Source organism: Urocampus carinirostris, chromosome 3 (assembly GCF_059441175.1).
Source record: "Urocampus carinirostris isolate Australia breed hairy pipefish chromosome 3, RoL_Ucar_1.0, whole genome shotgun sequence".
NCBI classification, from domain to species: Eukaryota; Metazoa; Chordata; class Actinopteri; order Syngnathiformes; family Syngnathidae; genus Urocampus; species Urocampus carinirostris.
Window position 1 is genome coordinate 54291961 of NC_142351.1, and position 21782 is coordinate 54313742.

Here is a 21782-nt window from a genome sequence, read left to right on the forward strand (position 1 = left end):
GATATAGTCTAATCCCACGTCTATCGCAGTTAATGGGGACCAGAATGGCTAGTCATGGCTCAAATTTTGCATTCTCTGCCCCTGTTCTCGTCAATAGACGACTAAGGGATTAAAATCAGGACCAAAACATTTCAGTTCATTTAAGGTGGGCCACAACGGCCGACTTCAGCAGCCCCAACAAAAAAAGCTCTCTGCCGCCCCATGCCCTCAGCTTTAGTCGATTGCGGCTGCACGGGTGATGATTCTTTTCGGCAGAAAGAATAGAGAAATTGTGCATGGCAAAAATTTGCTTTCTCTGTCCCCGCTCTCGGCAATAGTTGACTCGTGATGATGGATTGTGGCCAACAGTTCATTTTAGTCAGGCCACAATGACACCTCAGCTGGCCGAGCCAGGAAAAATCCTCTTTGCCGCCCTCTGCTCTCAGCTACAGTCGATCTGGGATAATGGATCCCTGGCAAATTTGTCCATTTCATTTTAGGCGGGCCATAAAGGCACACTCCCATTCCCCGCATGCAGCGAAAGAGAATTGGGGATAATGGATTGCAAGTGTACAGTAATCCCTCGGTTATCGCGGTTAATGGGGACCAAAACCACCCGCGAAAAGTGAAAAACCGCGAAGTAGCGACGCCCCTTCAAAAATGCGTTTTTTTTTTTTAATTTTTAGTTTTTGGACCTGCGAAGCTCTGAACCCGCGAACGTGGAACCACGAAGTAGCGACGCCCCTTCAAAAACGCTTTTTTTTTTTTTTTTTTAAATGATTTTATTTTGTTATTATTATTTTTTAGACCCGCGAAGCTCTGAACCCGCGAATGTGGAACCGCGAAGTAGCGAGGTCCCACTGTACTTAAAAAACAGTGAAAAAGCCGCCAGGTCCGGTAAAAATGCGCTGTGGTAGTCCCTGCTCTCAGCTTTCAGGGATAATGAAACGTGGTCTCGCGAGTGCAATCCACTTTTTGATGGACAGAACGGCAAAAAAGAGCCATCAGGACTGACAAAAAATGTGCTGAGCCGTACATTGCTCACAGGAATATGTGATAGGGGATAATGCACTGAGGGGGCAAAATAGCAAGGGAATACAGCAAATGTATATATTTTTTTTCAGTTTTATGTGCTTTTGATGATGGCTTGTTGGTCCTTGACCCAACCCGGTGAAGTATCCTTACTGGAAGTCACTACAAGCAGTCATATTTAGAAAAATAATTGATTTGACGTCAGCCTATTAAAAGCTTAAATTCTTGTATTGTGTCACCAAAGGACCTAAAATGATTTGCTTCATCACTCTGGTTTCTCTTGTGGACCGTATGGCTTGCAGTGCTGGTTATGTAAGGTGTTGCGTGCCAGCTTGAGCACGATTGGCGCACACCCCAGAGTCCAATGAAAGATGTTTTGGGGTGTTTCTTGTTAGTCTGTATCTTGGCAAGTATTTTGGATTTGATTCTCAAGTGCAGAGTAGATTCCGCTTTCTTGCTCCATTTTTGGACTGAAATGGGGTTTCAATTGCTACCTATAGCGGGGGTCAGCAACCTTTTCGGTGCGTCGTGCCACTTTCAAATGTCCTTGTAAATCAGTGTGCCACACCAAGATTAGTGACTCACACACCATTTTTTTAATATCCAACAGAGCTGTCATTTTAGACCAGTCCAAATATGCAACATGGATAGACATTTTAATTGTATAACTCAGTGTTTTTCAATCCTTTTTGAACCAAGGTACACTTTTATCTATAAAAAAGTTCCGTGGCACACCGTCTGTCGAAAATGTTTGAAAATGAAGTTTGTGTCAAATATTTCACTGTACTAACTCATAAGCAGATAATTAGTATATAAAAAGAAGAAAATAACACTTAAAGCACATTATTCTTTTTTATATTATGTTTTTATTTTTACAGTGCAATCTTAAACCACTTTGTTAAACAAATTAAGTTATTAAATGTACTGTGCTGCCTCAAGAGCAGATAATTAGTACATAAAAAGTATATAAAAATCTACTGCCACCTACTGATATGGATGACTATTACAGTTCCTCGTCTGAAGAGTGCAAAAATACTGAATAATGGCCTAATTTTTTGGAAAGATAAAATTCCAGCGGCACACTGGTATAACTGACCTATTTATCTTCCACTATTCTTGTTCATCAATTAACTAAAATATGAATGTGAACAACATGTGGAAAGGCCTGTAGCCATTCTGACTTCAACTTTTTACCACAACCAGAATCAACCATTATTCATCAACTATAAACTACAATGAAAAAAAACAAGTAATATGGTCAGCTACTGTACCATTCATCAATGATATCTTGTTGCAGAAAATATCAAAACTTGAAATAACAGCAGCAATGCAGAAGGCACGTGCGCGCACACACGCACGCGCGCGCGCGCACACACACACTCACTTCTTTAAAATATTTACCATCAGTAAATGGTTTTCCGTGAGCAATTTGTTAGATAGCTTCAGTGGTGGTGTTTTTTATCAGCGACAAAGATTTTCAGGGTCTATGTTTGTTTGCCGCACATTTTAATGTCTCTGCCTTGAATTCATGTTCCGTCTTGTAATGACGTTTAACACTTGATGCGCGAGGTACAACGCTCTCAGGGCATAATGCACAAAAAAGCAGGGTCATTTTTGGCACAAAGCCTCATTCATCTGTCCGCGCTGGCTCGAGGGAGCGCGATCTTTCGCTCTAGGAGCCGTCAAGATTTGTTCATTAATTGCGCGCGTGCGTTTCGTTGGCTGCGAGGCGCCGGGCAAACTCACACTGAAAAACCCGACATAAAGCCTAACGTAAATCCTTTACATAACATGGCGCTCAACTGAAGATGTCTAAATTTCAGGTAAATGCGCTTTGAAAAAAAAAAAATCATTATTATTTGGCCGTGCGCTCGTGTGTCACTGGTTAACCCATCGCGTGCCACAGCTGGCACGCGTGCATAGGTTGCCGACCTCTGGTCTATTGTTATTAGGTTTTTTTGTTTTTCTTTCATGTGTCTTTGATGATTAAACACTCTGCAAGTAGGCATGGTTCAGTCCAGTGCATGTGTTTTGTCGTGGTTATTTTGCGAAATATTGTTTTTTCTTATCTGTTTCTGTTGTGAAATAAAAATAATGAATCAGCTTCAAAATTTGCAAGATGTTATTTATTTATTTTTTCGAATGACTATTATACAGCCAGTCCCTATACGCAGCAAAATGGGACTGAGGATAATGGATTGCAGCCGCACAAGTGTACTTCATTTTAGGATTTAATGACCGCAAAAATACCCCCAGGTCTGTCAAAATTGCGCTTTTCCGTTGTGAAGTAAAAATATGTAATTATCTTTACAATGTGGGCAGCACAGCGGCTGAGTGGTGAGCGCGACCGCGGCACAGTTTTGATGTCACAAGATCAAACCTTCCTGTGTGGAGTTTGCATGTTCTCTCCGTGCTTGTGTGGGTTTCCTCCGGGCACTCCGGTTTACTCACACATTCCAAAAACATGCATGTCAGGTTGATTGGCCGGTCCAAATTGTCCCTAAGTGTGAATGAGCAAATATGTTGTATATCTCTGTGCGCCTTACGACTGGCTGGCAACCAGTTGAGGGTGTCCCCCTGCCCACTGCCCGAAGATAGCTGGGTAGGGCTCCAGCACCCCTGCGACCCTACTGAGGATAAGAGGTGCAGATAATGGATGGAATGAATGTATCTTTACAATTTGCAAAATGTCCTGGTATAGCAGATGGTTGTTTTTTATTTTTTATTTTAATGACTTTAATATGGTAAAATTAAAATAAAAATACTTCAAATGGGCAGAACTATCTACTTCATTCGACAAATTGAGAGTGGGATGAAAATAGTGATAGTAAGAAAGGGAATGTTTCAAATACAGTCCAGATGCCAACCCAAACCCCCAAAAGATGAAAAAATAAAAGTTTATTCAAATGCGTCTAAGAGCGGCACACAACCATCTTGACAGAGCCTGCAATGATGATTTCATCCAGGAAATGTTGTCAGCAATTAGAATAATTTGAATTTACGGACTACCATTAATAGAACCGTGTAATTAAAATGTTGCTTCATTTCATTGAAAGAACGTAAATACTGCTATTATAAGGGCCAGTATATATTATTTGACTACTGGATGTTGCTGTATTGTGTAGTGCAACTGTAAACGAGTCCTCTAAAGCGCAAGGAAGAATACAAGCAATGGCTACTGTGACTATAGTACACCATTTTTCTATTTTTTTCCTGCTTTTTGCGATGTTTTTGGTTTTCAGGGACCTGTAGAAGTAAGACGGTGGTCAATTATGTCAGCTCCTTCTCAGTGAGGCTCATGTTATGTGAAATAAATGCAAAATCAAAATTTTCTGACCTATGCGTATTTACAAAAATGCACCTTTATGATAGTCTATGTACTTTTGGTTTGTTTTTAAATCTAATCAAGTGACGTAGGTGTCAAATAAATTGTACCACGAGGATGGGCTAAAACACACTGTCCCTTTAATAAAGACAGACTTTTACACAAGTGAAACAACTAATTGGTTTGTTAAAAACTAATCATAAAACAATATATTGTCATGACATCATATGATTCGTTAAGACCTTTGAAGAAAACTTAGGGAACATTTAATAAACGGAAAATTGAAATGGCATTTGGAAAAGTGGGCGAACAGAAACACAAGGTCCACCAATGTCAATGTGATGCTTTTGTGTTTATGGGTCATCTTTTATGGAGCGCTGAACGGATGGCCCAAATGAAAGCATCCCATCTGGGCTTCCTATGAAATCACAAGGACTCATGCCATGGGTGGAGCTGAGAGTTATCGGGCCATTAGCCATTGGCTGAAAGTAGACCTATCTCCACATCGGCACGATCTCCCTGTAACCGGTTTACTGCCTTTTGTTCAAGCAATCCTCTGCTCTACCTCGCAGAAACAAAAGCATCCTCATGCAGTAAATGCATCTATTTGCAAGGCATAGGAACAGGGTCTCACTGTAAATAGTGTAAAATGTACCTTATGATTAAAAGTGATCATATTCTTCTGTGAACGAATGCTAAATGTTGCTGGATTTATATAGTACTGGTAGAGTGTCATTTTTCAACTGCTGGTTCTGTATAACAGCTGCAGCTTAAATCTGTCTTTGTATTGTGCCATTTATGTATTTTTCTTTTCAAAAACACTTGTTACATTTACCCAGGTTTTGTTGTAGCAACACAATGATAATAAGGGTGATTCTGATTCTGGTTTCCGTCCTAGACAGGAAAAAAATATAAAAGAAAAAAGCCTTACCTGGACTATCCGGGAGCTTCCACTGTCTCAGAATTGTCAGTTTGTATTGTGATTTTGAGCACTCTTTTTTTAAATTTTCATTACACAATAGAGCGAGATTTATTGGTCAAATATTACACAGTATTGCTTTAATATACGCATTTTTGGTCTTACAGTGTAAAAAAAAACCGGGAGTCATTAAAACACATTTTGCTTTATAATTAGGCATCAACTGGATTTCACTCTCAGGTAATCGACAAGTAATCATCTCTGTTGGGCAGCTGTCAATGTTAGCTTCAAATAGATTAGCTGCTGGAGCTGGCGTCTGAATTGTAGACGCCAAGGGTGATGTTATTTGTGTGGAAGAATATAGTGTTGAATCAAAGCCAGCGGCTGCTGAAAGCTCTTATGAAATACAGTATTTTTTCTTAAGAATATTGTTTGTACTTTCTTGGCTTGTGTGAGCGTCTACTCGCATGGGGCCGCACGTGAGCCCGTGGAGCTCCACACTCCATGCGCATGGCCAGTCCGCATGCACTGATGCATAGTGACAGCCCAGCTCGTCCTGCGTCTGCAGTAACTTCGATAAAATCCCGTAAAAGTGATCAATTTTGGAACAACAGGGTGTATATTGAGATTTGTGAAATTCTCAATGCAGAACCTGCTAAGAGGGCTCGATAGGTCTGTGTCTTCTTATCGCTTCTTTGAGGAAACAAGCAAGCATCGGGCGTGTCTTGTAGGCGACGGTGCGCGTGCAAACAGGGTATGTGGTCAAAAAGGGCTCATCCCATTGGCCGGATTGCTCTAATCTTTCCTGACAGTTTACGTAACAACAGAAGGGGAGGCAATTCCAGTCTTACTGGCGTGACGTCACAGTCCCAGCCTCTTAGAGTTTCATCTCCACTCCACCGACTTTGGATTCAGGCGCACAGGCGACGTTGGGGGCATCACAGCATTGTGGTCCAAGGGCTCCCCCGCTCGCATCCCCCCCCTCATTCTACTTGCCTCCATCCCGGGACGATAACGCTAGTCGAGCTCGCCCGATGTGAAGCACCGAAAGGGGTCAGGGGGGTCGGGAGCGGAGGGGCAATCGGTGGCGCTAGTTTAGGGTTAGGGTGGCGGGGGCCCACGCGTGGACATAGTTTGTTTTTAACTGAGCATCAATGAGAGAAAAGGGGCTGACCGGGGCCAGAGGAGCGCAGGGCGGCGACGCCATGGCCGTCAAGCTTCTATTCTGGGAGTTGGAGAAGCATCTGAAGAGGTAACGATGGTGTCCTTTTGTCTAGCTAAAATAAGGTCGGGCAAATCCCTGTGGGAAATGTCAACTGGGCAAATGCAGATCCGGACTGTCAAATGCTTTGTCTTTTGAAAGCGGAAGTAAAGGTGACCATCGAGGCTCTTGACGGGCACACTAGAACATCATGTTCCAGATCCCATATTGGCATCTGTGTTCTCTGACCACTAGGGGGGCTACAACAAATGTACAAACAACATACAGTGAACCAGACACATTGTTCAAAGTTTGCGATTTATTAATTTACAATATTTGTCCTGTTGAGATTATCACCGACAATTTGCCCAAAACTGTTATTCCTTGATTGGATTTTTAAAATTTCTCTTTTTGTTTAACATTTAATTTTATTGTCCTTGATAACTATGTAGTGAAACATTGTATGCAACACGATTTACACTTTAGGGTAAACACAATACATTTTTTAAAGAGAAGAATAAGATCAAAATCTGTCATGATGAATAAATAGTGCATCGTCACAATGGTGCTATGAGAAGTATCAGACATACAAAAACGACCTAATAAGTCACAATATATATATATATATATATATATATATATATATATATATATATATATATATTCACAGTTTAGGCACTTTTTTGCCTCATACTTTACTTAAAAAAATAGTTATTGGTGACAGTTCATACTGTACATTCACTGCCCACCATCTGTAATAATACATTTGAACTGCTGTAAGGTGATTGTATTTAGGGGAGGGGCTAAATTTAGACTTGGTTGTCAGTAGAAATTAAAAAGTCAGAGTGGAGAGGAATTTCTATCCTGGATTTTTGCCACAATGAAACAAGTGAAGGCAACTTGTGTTATAGGACTGGGTTAAAAAAAATTAGATCCATTTTTTTTTTATTGGCATTTTTAAATTTCCTTGTGCATTTGAGCGACATTTAGTCCTATTCCATTCTAGAAGCTGATATTGAGTCATGATTTGAAAGTCAAAGTGAATGTTTTAAGATGGTTTCGTCCATCAAACTGAAAATACAACGGCCTATTTTTGTTGTGTTTTTGTTATTCTTGACACAAAATGTTTTTGAATTTTATTAACAACTACATTACATATTGAAGTACTTCAGTACAACATTTGCATTACTCCCAAGTGATTATCATCCATTATCTGCACCGCTTATCCTCAGTAAGGTCGCGGGGGTGCTGGAGCCCATCCCAGCTATCTTTGGGCAGAGGAAACCCACGCAAGCACGGGGAGAACATGCAAACTCCACACAGGAGGTTCAATCTCATGACTTTAGAACTGTGCTGCACACGCGCTAACCACTGCGCCGCCCTGCTGCCCAAGTTTTACTTATTTATGAAAAGTAATTTTTCCATAAATGCTGTGTGCATTTCTTGATACTGGAATCAAATGGAATACAAACAAACGTAAATATAAAAGGAATGAAAGTTTTTGTTCTGTGAACTTTTGAATTAATTCAAGAATTTTTATCAGTACTTAGTTTTATTTTTTTATGAGGAGATATTTTTGAGTTTTAAAGGTACTATATAGTTGTTGTTTTTTTTAGATTTTAATAGTGGTATTCGTTCTAAAATAAATATAATTTATGGTGGTTACAATTTTATTTTATTTTTTTGGGTGTTGCTAGCATGACGTAGTACTGATCGTCCGTAAATAGTTTTTTTTATTTTCTGGTAAAAAGCTATTTCTGGTAACATGAACGGAGTTTAATTTATTGGACAGATGTTGTGGTGTTTAATTTATGTGGGCGAATTGTTGCCATTATAAAAGCTTAAAGCTAAGATCTTTGTCTTTGTCCTCTTAGAATTTTGAAATGTTTGAATTATCATTGATAACAACATAGTGAAATCGGATTACGATGAGATTATTGTGGTACTTTACATAAAAAAAGAGAAAAACATAAGATACAATTATTTTGACATATGTATATACACTACTGTACACACACACACACAAGATACTGGTAAGTGGTAAGAGCATCAGAAGAACAGTGCAGTGACATTAGCAGCAACATATTTCCAAAATAAGAGTAGAGAAATCAAATTTTGATACTCGTTAACCTATACATATTATTTCAGTCCTGTGTGCTTGTTTAGGGTGGTGATGGCCCTGAGAAAGAAACTGCCCCTGAGCCTTATTATCAGCCAAGGCAAGGTGCAGTTAAAGCAGGGACGAGACATAAATCAGCCTTGCCACATAAAACGCGTCGTCTGGTCACAGATGTGCCTTTGTTTGTTTGAAATGGGTTGACGTTGGTTGTTGTGGTTTCACTTCATCCTCCCATTAAGCAAAATATAAGTCCGTAAAGGTTTGCAGATTTTTTTCCACTACTTTTTATTTGTTTTTATATTTCCGGAATTTTGTTAATATTTATGATTATCTCTGAAAGTTTTAATATTATATCTCTTTCTGTCATGCAGTAAAAAAACAAATGTCATATATCCCGGATTCATTACAAACCAATTGAAATATAGCAAGTATTTCATCATTTAATGATCATGGCTCAGGGCCCATAAGTATACTTTTTTGTGATATTCTAACGTTTTGAGACATTTAACCTCCAAAAAGTGATTACAGTACTTTTAATGTAATAAAACATGTGTAAGATCAGACACGGGACTTGACATGATCAGACAAGTTCTGCAATTATTTTTTTTTACCATTTTTACCAATAAACAAAAGTGGGACTACAGTTTCTAGTAAAAGAAAATGATCGATAAAGCAATAAAATATAAACAAAGACGCTTGTAAAAGAAAAAACACTGACTTTACCTTCAATTAATACAACTAAGTAGAAATGTTTTTAATTCAAGATAAAATGTAATTTGTCTTCATCTTTGTTAAATTGTAACTGTAAAAGTGTTCGGGTTATTTTGTGCTACGCACAAATAGGAGGTTAAAACAGTTCTAAGTACGATTTTTTTTTCATTTAATGGCAATGTTACAATATTTGTCCTTCACTTGACATGCATTCAATATGTTACGATGATCATTTGTATTCATTACCCAAATTCCACACTTCTGACATTAGAACGCAGTAGATGTTATCGCGCACTGTATTTTTACGCGCTAAACATAACTCATCTCCAGGAAAAAAAGGAAAGAAGAAAAAAAAAAAAACCAACATGTGCTTGTTTAAAACCGGAAACGTTTTACCAAAACGGAGATCTAATGCGATCGCTGAAGTAGTTCATTCACGCACAAAGACTTGCATTTCGTTGTCATACTCATCAACAATACCACTTACTGCACTAGACTACCACTTTTCTCCTCTTAAAAACGCGAACTGATTTTTTTTTTAATATATATATATATATATATATATATATATATATATATATATACATATATATATATATATATATATATATATATATTTAATTAATCTACTTCTTTTTAGAATTTAACCCAAAAAAAACAGATTCAGATTCAGATTCAGATTCAGATTTACTTTATTGTCATTCGTGTACACGTGTATACAGAACGAAATGTCGATACATCTGACCCGCACAGTTTCTTTGAACGTCAGCCGGGATAGATAAGATTAACCATAAACATATCTTTACTCGAGATTTAGTCAATTTAGTCTACGGCTGCCATTTTGAAGCAAGACTGTTTTTGTGCTTGAATAAACTACAACTACAATCGCATTAAATTTCCTTTATGGGTAAAAGTTGGCCTCCTGGTTTTAACGAAGCACATGTTCATTTGTTTTTGAGTACGCTGGTATTGTGTTTCACACGTGCAGATAGATAAAAAATAAATAAAAATCTTATTAATGTCAAAGGTTAGCATGTACAGTGCTGTTCAAAATAATAGCAGTGCAATGTCTCTAACCATAATATCCTTGTTTTTTAGTATATTTTTTATTCTTACATGCCAGACAAGTTACCAGTAGGTGCAGTAGATTCTCTGAAAACAAACAAGATCCAGCATTCATAATAGGCATGCTGCAAAGGCTGTGCAAATGGGCAAATAGTTCAAAGGTGTGTGTTCAAAAAAATAGCAGTTTGACAACCAATCCCTGAGTTCAACAATTTTGGGGAAGAAAAAAAAACAAAAACAGGTGTGAATCCGGTGGGGCCTATTTAAGGATGATGAAGTCAGTATGGTTTGAGCATGCATTTGAGGAAAATGGGTCATTCAAGACAGTACTCCGAAGAACGGAGTTGTTTGATTAAAAAGTTGATTTGAGAGGGGAGAACCTATAAAGAAGGGCAAAAATTTGTTGGCTGTTCAGCTAAAATGATCTTCAATGCCTTAAAATTGGTAAAAAAAAAACAAAAAACAAAAAAACAGAAACATGTGGAAGAAAATGATTGATTAAAATGGACCGGAGAATAACCAGAACGGCAAAGGCTCAACAAATGATCATCTCCTGAACCATCAAACATAGTCTGCAGTTACCTGTAAGTGCTGTTATAATTAGAAGATGTTTGTGAGAAGCAAATGTATTTTCAAGAATCCCATGCAAGGTCCCTCGGTTAATACAGGAATGTGCAGAATAGGTTACAATTCGCCAAAGAACACATCAACTGGCCTAAAGAAAAATGGAGGAACATTGTCCTTTTTAGTTCCAGGGGGGTCAAGGGCCGTGTAAGACGACCCCCAAACTCTGAATTCAAACCTCAGTACACATTGAAGACAATGAAACATGGTGGGGCAAGTATCATGGTCTGGGCATGTTTCTCCTACTCTGGTGATGGACCCATTTATCGTATGCTAGGGATCATGGATCATTTTGTGTATGTCAAGATACTTAAAGAGGTTATGTTGGCTTATACTGAAGAGGACATGCCCTTGAAAAGGGTGTTTCAGAAAGACAATGACCCCAAACACACCAATAGATGAGCAAAGTCTTGGTTCCAAACCAATAAAATACTCTTATGGCGTGGCCAGCCCAATCCCCAGATCTCAATCCAATCAAGAACTTGGGGGGGTAATAAAAATGCTGTTTGTGAAGCAAAACCAATAAATGTAAATGAATTGTGGAGTGTTGTTAAGCAATCATGGAGAGAAATAACAACTGCACACAATTTTGTTGACCCTGGCACACAAACGTGAAGCAGTTTTAAAAAAACTGTGGTCATGCAACTAAATATTAGCATTGTTAAATACTACTTTTTTGGAAATACAAAATAGTTGTGTTTACAGTCAAAAGCAGACACTGCTATTTTTTAACACACTCCTTTGAACTGTGTGCCCAATTGCACAGCCTTTAGAGCGTGCCTATTATGAATGCTGGGTCTTGTTTTGTTTTTTTGACGATCTACTACACCTACTGGTGAACTTGTTTGGCATGTAACAATAAAAATATACTAAAACCTAAGATATTCTTGTTAAGTCACATTGCACTGCTATTATTTTGAATAGAACTGTATGTTTTTATAGAGCACATTAGATTGCATTTCGTTGTCATAAAAACGCAATACAAAATACATTTTGCATCATGCTTTACCCTTAATCGTACTGCTTTTCTCTCCTTGAAAATTACTGGCAATTCTACAAATCTACAGCTTTTTAAAAAAAAAGAAAAGAAAAAAAACAATCAAACATCTTGATTGAAGACTAGTATTTTAGTCTACGGCTGCTTCTGGGTTCAAACAAGCACGTTTGTTTAATTTTTTTACCATTCTGTCGAGTTATTAGGTTTTGCCTGATAAAATCAATCGCTTATTCATCTCAAAAGGTTGGCATGCGGGAATTTCCGTACATTTGTACTTCAAAATATAAAAATACCTCAAATCTATGTTGGCGTAACTGTGGGAGGGTCTGAGATTTTACGCATATTTTCTGGAATTGCCTTCTAATATTCTGGAGAAGTATTCAGACAGAAATAAAATGAATTATTGGTTGGGAGTTGTGGTTGGACCCAGTGACCTATGTATTAGGAATTTTGCCAGAAGAATTATTGACCGGACAACATTAATATGTACGTACTAAGGGTTATGCTTCTGTTAGCAAAGAAAATGATCAAAGCTTCCTGGCTGAAACCACAACCTCCTGACATAAAACAATGGAGAGAAAAATTAAAGCAAATGTACATTATTGAAAAAAATTACTGCAATACTTCAAATGAAACTATATAAATTTGAAAAGAGATGGAAGCTTATCACACAATTTTTACTTGATGTTTAAACACTTCACCTTTTATTTTATTTCTTTTATTAATATTTTTTGTTGTTTTTTTGTTTTTGTTATTTATGGGTATGTCAATTGTTGTTTGTGTTGCTGTATGATGGAGGAATCAAACCTCTGTCAAAATGTGTGTGAGAAATAAAAAGTTATTTAAAAAAAGTAAAAAATAAATCTATTCACTTATTACCAGCAGGTGGCGACATTTATCCATGAAATGCTCTTGTCTCTTAAACGCCTTTAATTTTTCTAAATCAGAAAATTACTCATTTCTTGTTTGGCATTTTCGACATCTGTAAAAGTGTTACTTGTTTCTTAGACTCTTGGTAGATTTTCTTACATAGGAACATCAAATTAGGCAGCTCGATTTTATTTTACTACACTATGTCTGCCTAAGACATTACTATGCAAATGAGCCCCGCAGCTAGCCAATCAGGTGGTCGCTGGCGCTGAAACCCCGCTGTGGAGGGAGAGGGGAGGGGAGAGGAGGAGGAGGGGGAAATGAGGACCTTCTCTTGGCTCTTTGTGCTCATTTTGGTCGGCCGCGGGGCAGCAGAATGTTCTAATGTGCTCCTGTTTGGCGCTCCGGGCCGAGTCGCGGAAGCGCGTTGATGGACGGGCTAGCATGAATTCGCAGTGTTACACGGTGGCGATGGACCTTGGCGTTTGCCAACTACGCAATTTCTCCATCTCGTTTCTGTCTTCTGTACTCGGCAAGGAGAGCGCGTCGGTCAGGCTTGATAAAAGGTAATAAAGGAATACTAAATAAATCCTATAATTCATGATTAATGGCGTGTGTTTTTCCTATGCCTTTTTGGGGTCTCGCTCCACCTGCAGCAACAATCTGCGCGTCTTGCGTCACAATCTCGCTCCATCAATATGACGAGGCGTATTTTATTTGTGTTTCAGCTCTTCAGGTGCAAGTGTGGTGGCCATCGACAACAAGATAGAGCAAGCGATGGTAAGTTATCAAATCTGTCAACATCAGCCCTTATTAAGCGATAATTAACTTAACACACACAACGCGGCATCTATTTACGCACAGTAAAACAATATTAGCTGTCTACGTTGTAGTTACAAGACTATGCGGATTAGAGACGAAATGGGCCTTACTAAAACAAAACTAATCTTTTCAACAAAAAATGATTCCTTAAAGATTGACAGAGATGAGTTGTCCTCCTTTTGTGTTACGTAATGCAGAAGAAAGTCGAGGTATTTGTCTTCCGGTCTCAGTAAGATTCGTGATATGACCTTCAGTGTAGTTAATAACGATGGATCTTTTATAATGATGTCACTGCATTAACCTAATTGGACTGTTTAGTACAGGGGTTCGCAACCCAAAATGTTACCAGAGCCATAATTGGGAAGAAAAAATATGTTTGGTGCCGCAAAAAAAGAATACTTATATAATGCCTTATAAGGAATGCAACATATATATATATATACTATACTAATATATATATATATATATATAATACACAACTATACTATATCTAGAACTACTGTGAATATATAATACATAAACATTTTATGTATGTATGTATATAGTAGTTTAGATATTTATATATACATAGTAGTTATATATACACTACTATCCTATATATAACTACTAATATATGTATGTGTACAACTAATATATTCATTGGAAACCGTTAAGAATGTTTGAGGTATTTTTGTCCTACTACGGAATCCATATAATTTTCCTTCATCAAACAGTTTTGAGAAAGCACCAGGAAGCCACTAGGGAGCGCCAAAGAGCCACATGCAGCTTAAGAGACGCTTGTTGCTGACCCCCGCCCGGTTTAGTCCTTTTTTCCCCCCCTTTTTTTTAACGGGACAAAATTTTGACCACTAGATGTCACTGCATTGTCCAAGCAAAAACAAGTCTTTCAAAGCAAAAGGACATTTGCAAACTATAGAAACCAAGTGAACAAACCACACTATTATTTTATTTTATTTTGCCCAGCCTTTTGCAAATAAAGACAAAAGAATATGAAATAAACGAGAAGACTAAATAAAAAGGAAAGATAAAAAAGAAAGGTAAAATCAATAAACATTTTTTAAAAAGGTAAAAGCTAATGAAAAGAATACAAAACAAAAAAGGGGAAGCTTCTTCATTTTTTGGGGTGAGGGGTCCTGGAGCAACAAGATGATGGATAATTATGTCAGCTCCTTTTAGGTGAGGCTCTTGCAACAAAAAAATACATGCAAATTTTTCTTTCTACGAGTATTAAAAAAAGAAGAAATAGTTCATGTATTTGATCTCATCATCTAAATCAAGATTTTTTTTCCCACTTTGAGGCGCTAAATCATACACACCGTCCTTGGAAACTTGTATAAAAACTTGCTTAGAAAATCACCCTCAATTACAAATGGCGAGGAAGATGATTTTGACAGATGATGCCGGAGAAGGCAGGTTCGCACGTGCCGTTCGTTCCCCTTTAATTTTTCTAAATCAGAAAATTACTCATTTCTTGTTTGGCATTTTCAACAACTGTAAAAGTGTTATTTGTTTCTTAGATTCTTGGTAGATTTTCTTACATAGGAACATCAAATTAGGCAGCTCAATTTTATTTTACTACAGTATGTCTGCCGAAGACATTACTATGCAAATGAGCCCCGCAGCTAGCCAATCAGGCTCTTGCAACAAAAAATACATGCAAATTTTTCTTTCTACGAGTATAAAAAAAAAGAAGAAATAGTTCATGTATTTGATCTCATCATCTAAATCAAGATTTTTTTTCCCACTTGGAGGCGCTAAATCATACACACCGTCCTTGGAAACTTGTTTAAAAACTTGCTTAGAAAATGACGGATGATGCGGGAGAAGGCAAGTTCGCACGTGCCGTTCCCCTTCCCAAAAGCGTTCTCTCGTCCTCAGCAAGCAGCTAGTTGCTAGGCAGGCGGCAGCCTCCCATCCTTTCAGTATAAATAACTCGGCCGGCCATTGGCCCCTCCCACTCGGCGCGGGGACATTTTGTTCTGTAGCTGCACAATGAGGGATGCTCAGATTATGGCGCGGTAATCCTTATTTCCGCCGTCATCATCCAGTCGAGGACGATGACGCCGTAAATAAGGATTTTCAGTGCGTTCGTTTGCACACAAATAAAAGAGGCGATTTGGCTTTTAAATGTTAACATAGTCGTCGTGGTTCGTATATTTTCGATAATCCTGACTAAAAATGAGATTTCTTCAAAGGATCTTATACTACAGCATGAGGGAGTTTCATAAAAATGTAGTAGCAAGTCTTGACAATCTTAAGCTCTTTTTAGTTTGATCCCATCAAAGGGACAGTGTGGAATGATAATGCCTAGTAGTTAGTGATTGTTCTCCCTCGACCTTGCGCGGCCCCAGCCACAATGTCCTTCTTGCTTTCTCACCAAAATCGTGCAAAATGTTTGCTACATTTTTTAGTTCATGGTTTTGTTGCCATGACAATCTAGTTATTGTTTAATCCGCGTGTGATTTTATATCTTGTGTCGCTTTGATTCCTTGTGTTGTTCAGTCAGAGATCTTGAATGCACTGCAAAATACAATTTCTCACTCCATTGGAAGAAAATTTAGCTGAGTGTCACCTGTTTAGTTTAAAGATATTCTATCTTTTTTGTTAGAAATCCACAATTTAAGCAGGTTAGTGATTAATTGGCTCTTTGAAATATAGTTTTTTTTTTTTAAAACTTGTGTGGCGCTGTTCACTGAAAAACAACAGCAAACTAATGATGAAGGTGCTGTATCTGAGTCAGATCAGGAAGCTTCCCCTGCTAGTGGTAACCATTACAATCTGTTTCATTTGAGGTAGCAAACCCTACCCCAAAAAGCAGCCTCGAGATGAATGGGGGGCACCAGGCTGTACTTCCCAAGACACACCACAGAAAGTTGTGCCCCTATGACGCGGGCGGTTAAGCGATCCATGAGCTGTGAGTTAGTGATGGGAATTCTGCGTCTTTTTACAGAACCGGCTCTTCCAGCTAAAATGAGCCAGTTCTTTCGACTCCCGAACAGTACTTTAATCGATATGTTACCAATAATAATAAATATTATTCATGGAATAGATTATTAATTAATTTTAAAACTGTATAATACTACATCATAATAAGCTTTTGTTTTCAAACTACAGTAAAGTTTTTAAACTTTCAAATTCTTTTATACAAACAACTTTTAAATCAAGCAACTCGCAATCCCTGAAAAACATACGACACAAAAAAAAACTACAAATAAATTATGGCACAAGAATAAGGGCGGCATGGCGGATGAAAAGGTTACCGCGGCACAGTTCTGAAGGCATAGGATCAAATCCAGCAACCAGCCTTCCTGTGAGGGGTTTGCATGTTCTCCCCATGTTTGCGTGAATTTCCTCTAGGCACTCCTATTTCCTCCCACATTCCAAAAACCTTCATGTCAGGTTTACAGGCTGGTCCAAATTGTCTGGTCCAAATTGTCCTTACGTGTAAATGAGCGGGCATCCAGTTCAGGGGCCGCCTTGCCCCCTGGGCAAAGATAGCTGGGATGGGTTTCAGCACCCCCGCGACCATACTGAGGATAAGGGCTGAAGATAATGGATGGATGGATATACAAGAATAAGCTTAAAATCCCTGCGAAACACAATTTAAATAGAAATGATAAAATATATATCCCGATGTTCAAATGAAAGAGTCTGCTGATCGAGCCATTACTTGAGCTAATAGCACATCACTAACCCTAGTCGTGAAAAACTCCACTCATTACAAAAAAACAATAATAATTTCCATATAAGTAAAAAAACACAGACATTCATATAATAGTTTATTTTCCATACTTGTGGGTAAACATTCTGCATATATTTTACATAACAGGATCTTCAACTCGAGGTATGGTTTCCCTGTAAAATCTCACAAAATGCTAAGGAAAAAATATGAGAAGGAAAACGGTGTCGTTTGGTCACTTTGAGTCCCATTAGTTTCGTCCTTTTGTTTTTTATTACCCATTTTAAGTTGCACCGCACAACAGAGCGACAACTAGTGGTCAAATGATAAGCACTGTGTTTTCGAAGGCTTGTTTGTTGTCTTGACAATGACAGCTAATGTTCCAATATCAATAGAGATTAAGATTTGGAGTGGTTACAATTTCTATAAGTAGCAACAAGACGGAAATATTTGACACTCAACTAAAAAGATTTTGCACATAAATCTCACAAATGATTAAAGTACTTGTTGGAACATTTTGAAACGATTAAGGAAAAATTGCAATAGATTCCTTTCGATAAGTTTACGCGAAGGCAATAATAACCATGGTCAGTATTTGAATTATGTAGTCTTGTTAACACGTACAGAAAACCTATTACGATCTTTGTCCGACTGTGAGAATTCCGATTGCAATGGTCGGCGCAGTCCTTTTATTTTCCGAATACTCGTGCATTTATACGCATTTGTGTAATCCCGCTGCCTCTGCGTAGTTTTCCTTTATCCAGGATATTTTAATGCACTGTGGGACTAGTAATACATATAACTATCGATTCAAATACAAACATATTTTAAAAACAATTTAAGAAAAAATAAAAAGAGATTTGGGACACTTGGATCATTTGCCTTTTATGTAAAATAACACCAACAAAATTTCTTATAAGCATGAGGTTATGACCAGAAGAAGAAGAAAAAATTGGATACTTTTAAGTGTTTTTAATTGAAAAGACGATAAGAAAAATACCAATGACGGATACTTGCGTGGCAACATTGACTTAGTCACGTCAGTGAGAAGCTCGCATAGTCAGATTGTGCAGGTGATAATAAAGTAAACGCCTGTCTTTCAATTTCAATGTCTTAGTGATAAAGAAAAATATAATAATGATGATGATAATAATAATTTAAAAAGATCCGGCTTCCAGTGAATTTCCTTCATTGCCCCCGTTGCCTCTCTATTCCCCCCTCCCTCCACATGTGTGTCTACTTTCATTAACTCAATTTAATGCTAACATTGACTTTGAAATGCACTGTTTAAAACATGACTCGGACTTTGTTTTTCACCCGCATGCATTGTCCTTCTGGTCAAATTTGCCGGTAGACCAATTTTGCAATTTCGAGCCGTGGATCGCTTGTCTTGGGATCAAGGGATCGCAGGTTCGATTCCCGGCTATGTCGAAGTGTCCTTGGGCAAGACACTGAATCCCTAATGCCCCCAATAAGCAGGTCGGCGTTTTGAATGGCTGCATGGCAGCTATAGATGTGTGAGTGTGTGTGTGAGAATGGGTAAGTGTGAAGCACATTGTAAAGCGCATTTGGAGGTCTTCATTGACTTGAAAAGCGCTATATAAATGCAGACCGTTTACCATTTAGCCCTGATTTTTATGCGTCGAATAGATTTTCATGTGCACAGAGGTCTGGCCATCTGGCCAGTGAGCAATTGTGCACACGCGCACCTTACAGGGAACATGGATGATAACCATGGAACATATTTTCTGATAAACTTCAGTGGTAAAAAAGAAAAAAAATCATCTCAAACATTTGATTTTTTACCTGCCCCCCTCCCTTCTTTCCCTTAGGACCTGGTGAAAAGTCACCTGATGTACGCAGTGCGTGAGGAGGTGGAGGTGCTGAAGGAACAAATCAAGGAGCTGATGGAGCGCAACAACCAACTGGAACAAGAGAACAACCTGCTCAAGACCTTGGCCAGCCCCGAGCAAATGGCTCAATTCCAAGCCCAGGTCCAGACGGCCACGTCCCCTAGCGGCGCCGCCCTGCCGCCTCAGCTTCCCGGTTCGGCGCCACCCCAACCCACCGTGCAGAACTCTGGCTCGCCGGCATGAGAATCGAGGACGTTGGGACTGTGTCTACCCGACCCCCCCACTTACACTGACCATCTCGAGCTTTTTTCGTTGCACATTTAATTTATTCCACCCGTTTTTGTGACTTTCCACCTGCTAAGACAATCACGGTGAGGTGGGGGGGTGTGGACACACGTGCCATTCTCAGCCCACCAACATGAACTCAACACAGCCGTTTTCTCCACGTAAACATGTTGCTGCTAATGATTATGAACTTTAAGGAAGGACTTACCCGCCCGGGGTGCAGGAGGGAATGATGAACTGTATTGGGTGAGTTAGCAGCACCTACCGTTTAGCCTGCGGGGCTCCCTTTCCTGCGCCCCGTTGCCGTCCCTATCGGAGGAGTTGGATATTCATGCAGGGAATCAATGTTGTTGTTTTTATGTCAACTTGTCCATTTTTAAGAATTCTTTTCATTTTGATTTTTTTAATTTATCAGTGATGAAAATCAGATACTGGAGAGGAAGGAGCTTTGTACAGATGAAAACATTTCCAATTCTGACAAGTGCCTGGTTTTTAACCATAGATACATATATCACGTCCTTTCATTTCTTTTATTCTTGTAAATAGATTTGTAAATATCATGTGTATGTATATAATATATATATATATCTATGGTTTACCAGGCTATGATGTCAGTATTCAGGACGAGAACAACACTGTCTCTTCCTGCAGTGACTGTATCGTCACTCTAAACGATACCGACTGTTTCTATTGTGGGAGGTCTTATCGCTTATGTCGTTTTGTTGAAGTGATGGAGGATTTTTTTAACTTTTAGTATTTGCTTGCGGACAAACGTCTGAGTTGCTGTCAGGACACTCAGGTCATACACACACACAGACAAGACACGAGGGGAGAACGCTTCAAGGAAGTATGTCGATGTTTTGTGCATGTTCCTCAACCCATCACAAATGTGACGTTACAATTTGCACTAGACAGTTGCACCTCAAATAAAAGTGAAAACAAAAGAGAAAAAATGTCTGTCTTTGTGTTTTTATAGGAGCGCGGGAGACGCTCTTGAAAAAAGGGCTATTAAAAGGAGTTAAAAGATAAAATAGAGATAAAAATTGATTAAACTAGCTAATTTTCTCTTCATGAAACAAGCTAGGCTATACGTTAAAAATAATGTCTCAGATCAGCTCAATGACAGCTGAGGAGACTGGTTTAATTGACAGGACAAGCTAGAAAAAGATTTCAGTTACAATTTAAAAATGATGTCAGTGATTGCAAGAAAAAGTAAGGTATATTGTGAATTACGTACGACATTAAAATACAAAATACGGCCCGCTTGTCACATTCAGGCTTTTTTCATCCGGCCTGCTTAACTAAAAGTTACAAAAAGAAACTACGGGTTTTTACTGTCAAGTTGCTCCACCTTTGGCCCAAGTTGGGTTATTTTACAGCTAACTTTTTTTGGAGAGCAAAAGGCAGGAAGGGTCGAAAAATTATGTTAATTAAGTTTTTTCGTTTTGATTTTGTTTTTTTGATAGCCTGTAAATATGTTTAATCCAGCCCACTGAAGAAACAAGATACAAAAAAGTAACAACAGACCAGGTATTAGCTGTCAAGTTGCTCCATCTTCGGCCCAATTCGGGTTATGTTACAGCTTATATGGGTTGTTTTTTGTTTCAGGGCTTAAGGTAACAAAACTACGGCTCATGGGCCAAACATGGCCCATCAGGCTGTTTTATCCAGCCCATTGAACAAATAAATTACAGAAAAGGGACAAAAAAACTGTTTTTAGCTCTCAAGTTACTCTAGCTTTGGCCCAATTTGGATTATGTTAAAGCTTATTGGGGTTGGTTTTTTGGGGGGCAGGGAGCGGAAATTAAGGGTAAAAAACTACAGCTCATGGGCCAAATATGGCCTGCCAGGCTTTTTAATCAGGTCCAATGAACAAGTTACCAAACAAGAGAAAACAAACCAATTTCTTGTTCCTTAAGTTGTTCTACTATTGGCCCAATTTGGTTATTTTACAGCTAATTGTTTTGTTTTGATATATATATATATATATATATATATATATACATGTATGTGTGTGTGTATGTGTGTGTGTGTGTGTGTGTGTGTGTGTATTTTGATAGCATGTAAACCTTTTCAATCCAGCCCCCTGAACAAAAAGTAAAAAAATAAACAAAGAACCGGTTTAGCTGTCGAGTTGCTCCACTTTTGACTGGCCCAATTTGGGTTATTTCACTGCAAATTTTTTTTTTTTTTTTTGAAGAGCAGAAAGCAGAGCTGGAAAAAACAGCAGCTCGCGGGCCGAATTTGGCCCGTTGGGCTTTTAAATCACAGATAAAGGGACAACAAACCAGTTTTTAGCTG

The 21782-nt window shown here is 38.5% G+C and overlaps 1 protein-coding gene across 1 annotated transcript in view; it reads left to right on the forward strand.

Moving 5' to 3' along the window:
* Positions 1-20434, forward strand: part of LOC148370149 (TSC22 domain family protein 1) — a 28622-nt gene extending 8188 nt beyond the window's left edge. The window contains exons 2-3 of the mRNA XM_088332517.1: positions 13571-13622; positions 19176-20434. Coding sequence (XP_088188643.1) covers positions 13571-13622; positions 19176-19439 — 316 coding nt within the window. The 3' untranslated portion in view covers positions 19440-20434. The remainder of the gene's footprint in view (positions 1-13570; positions 13623-19175) is intronic.
* Positions 20435-21782: the final 1348 nt, after the last annotated feature.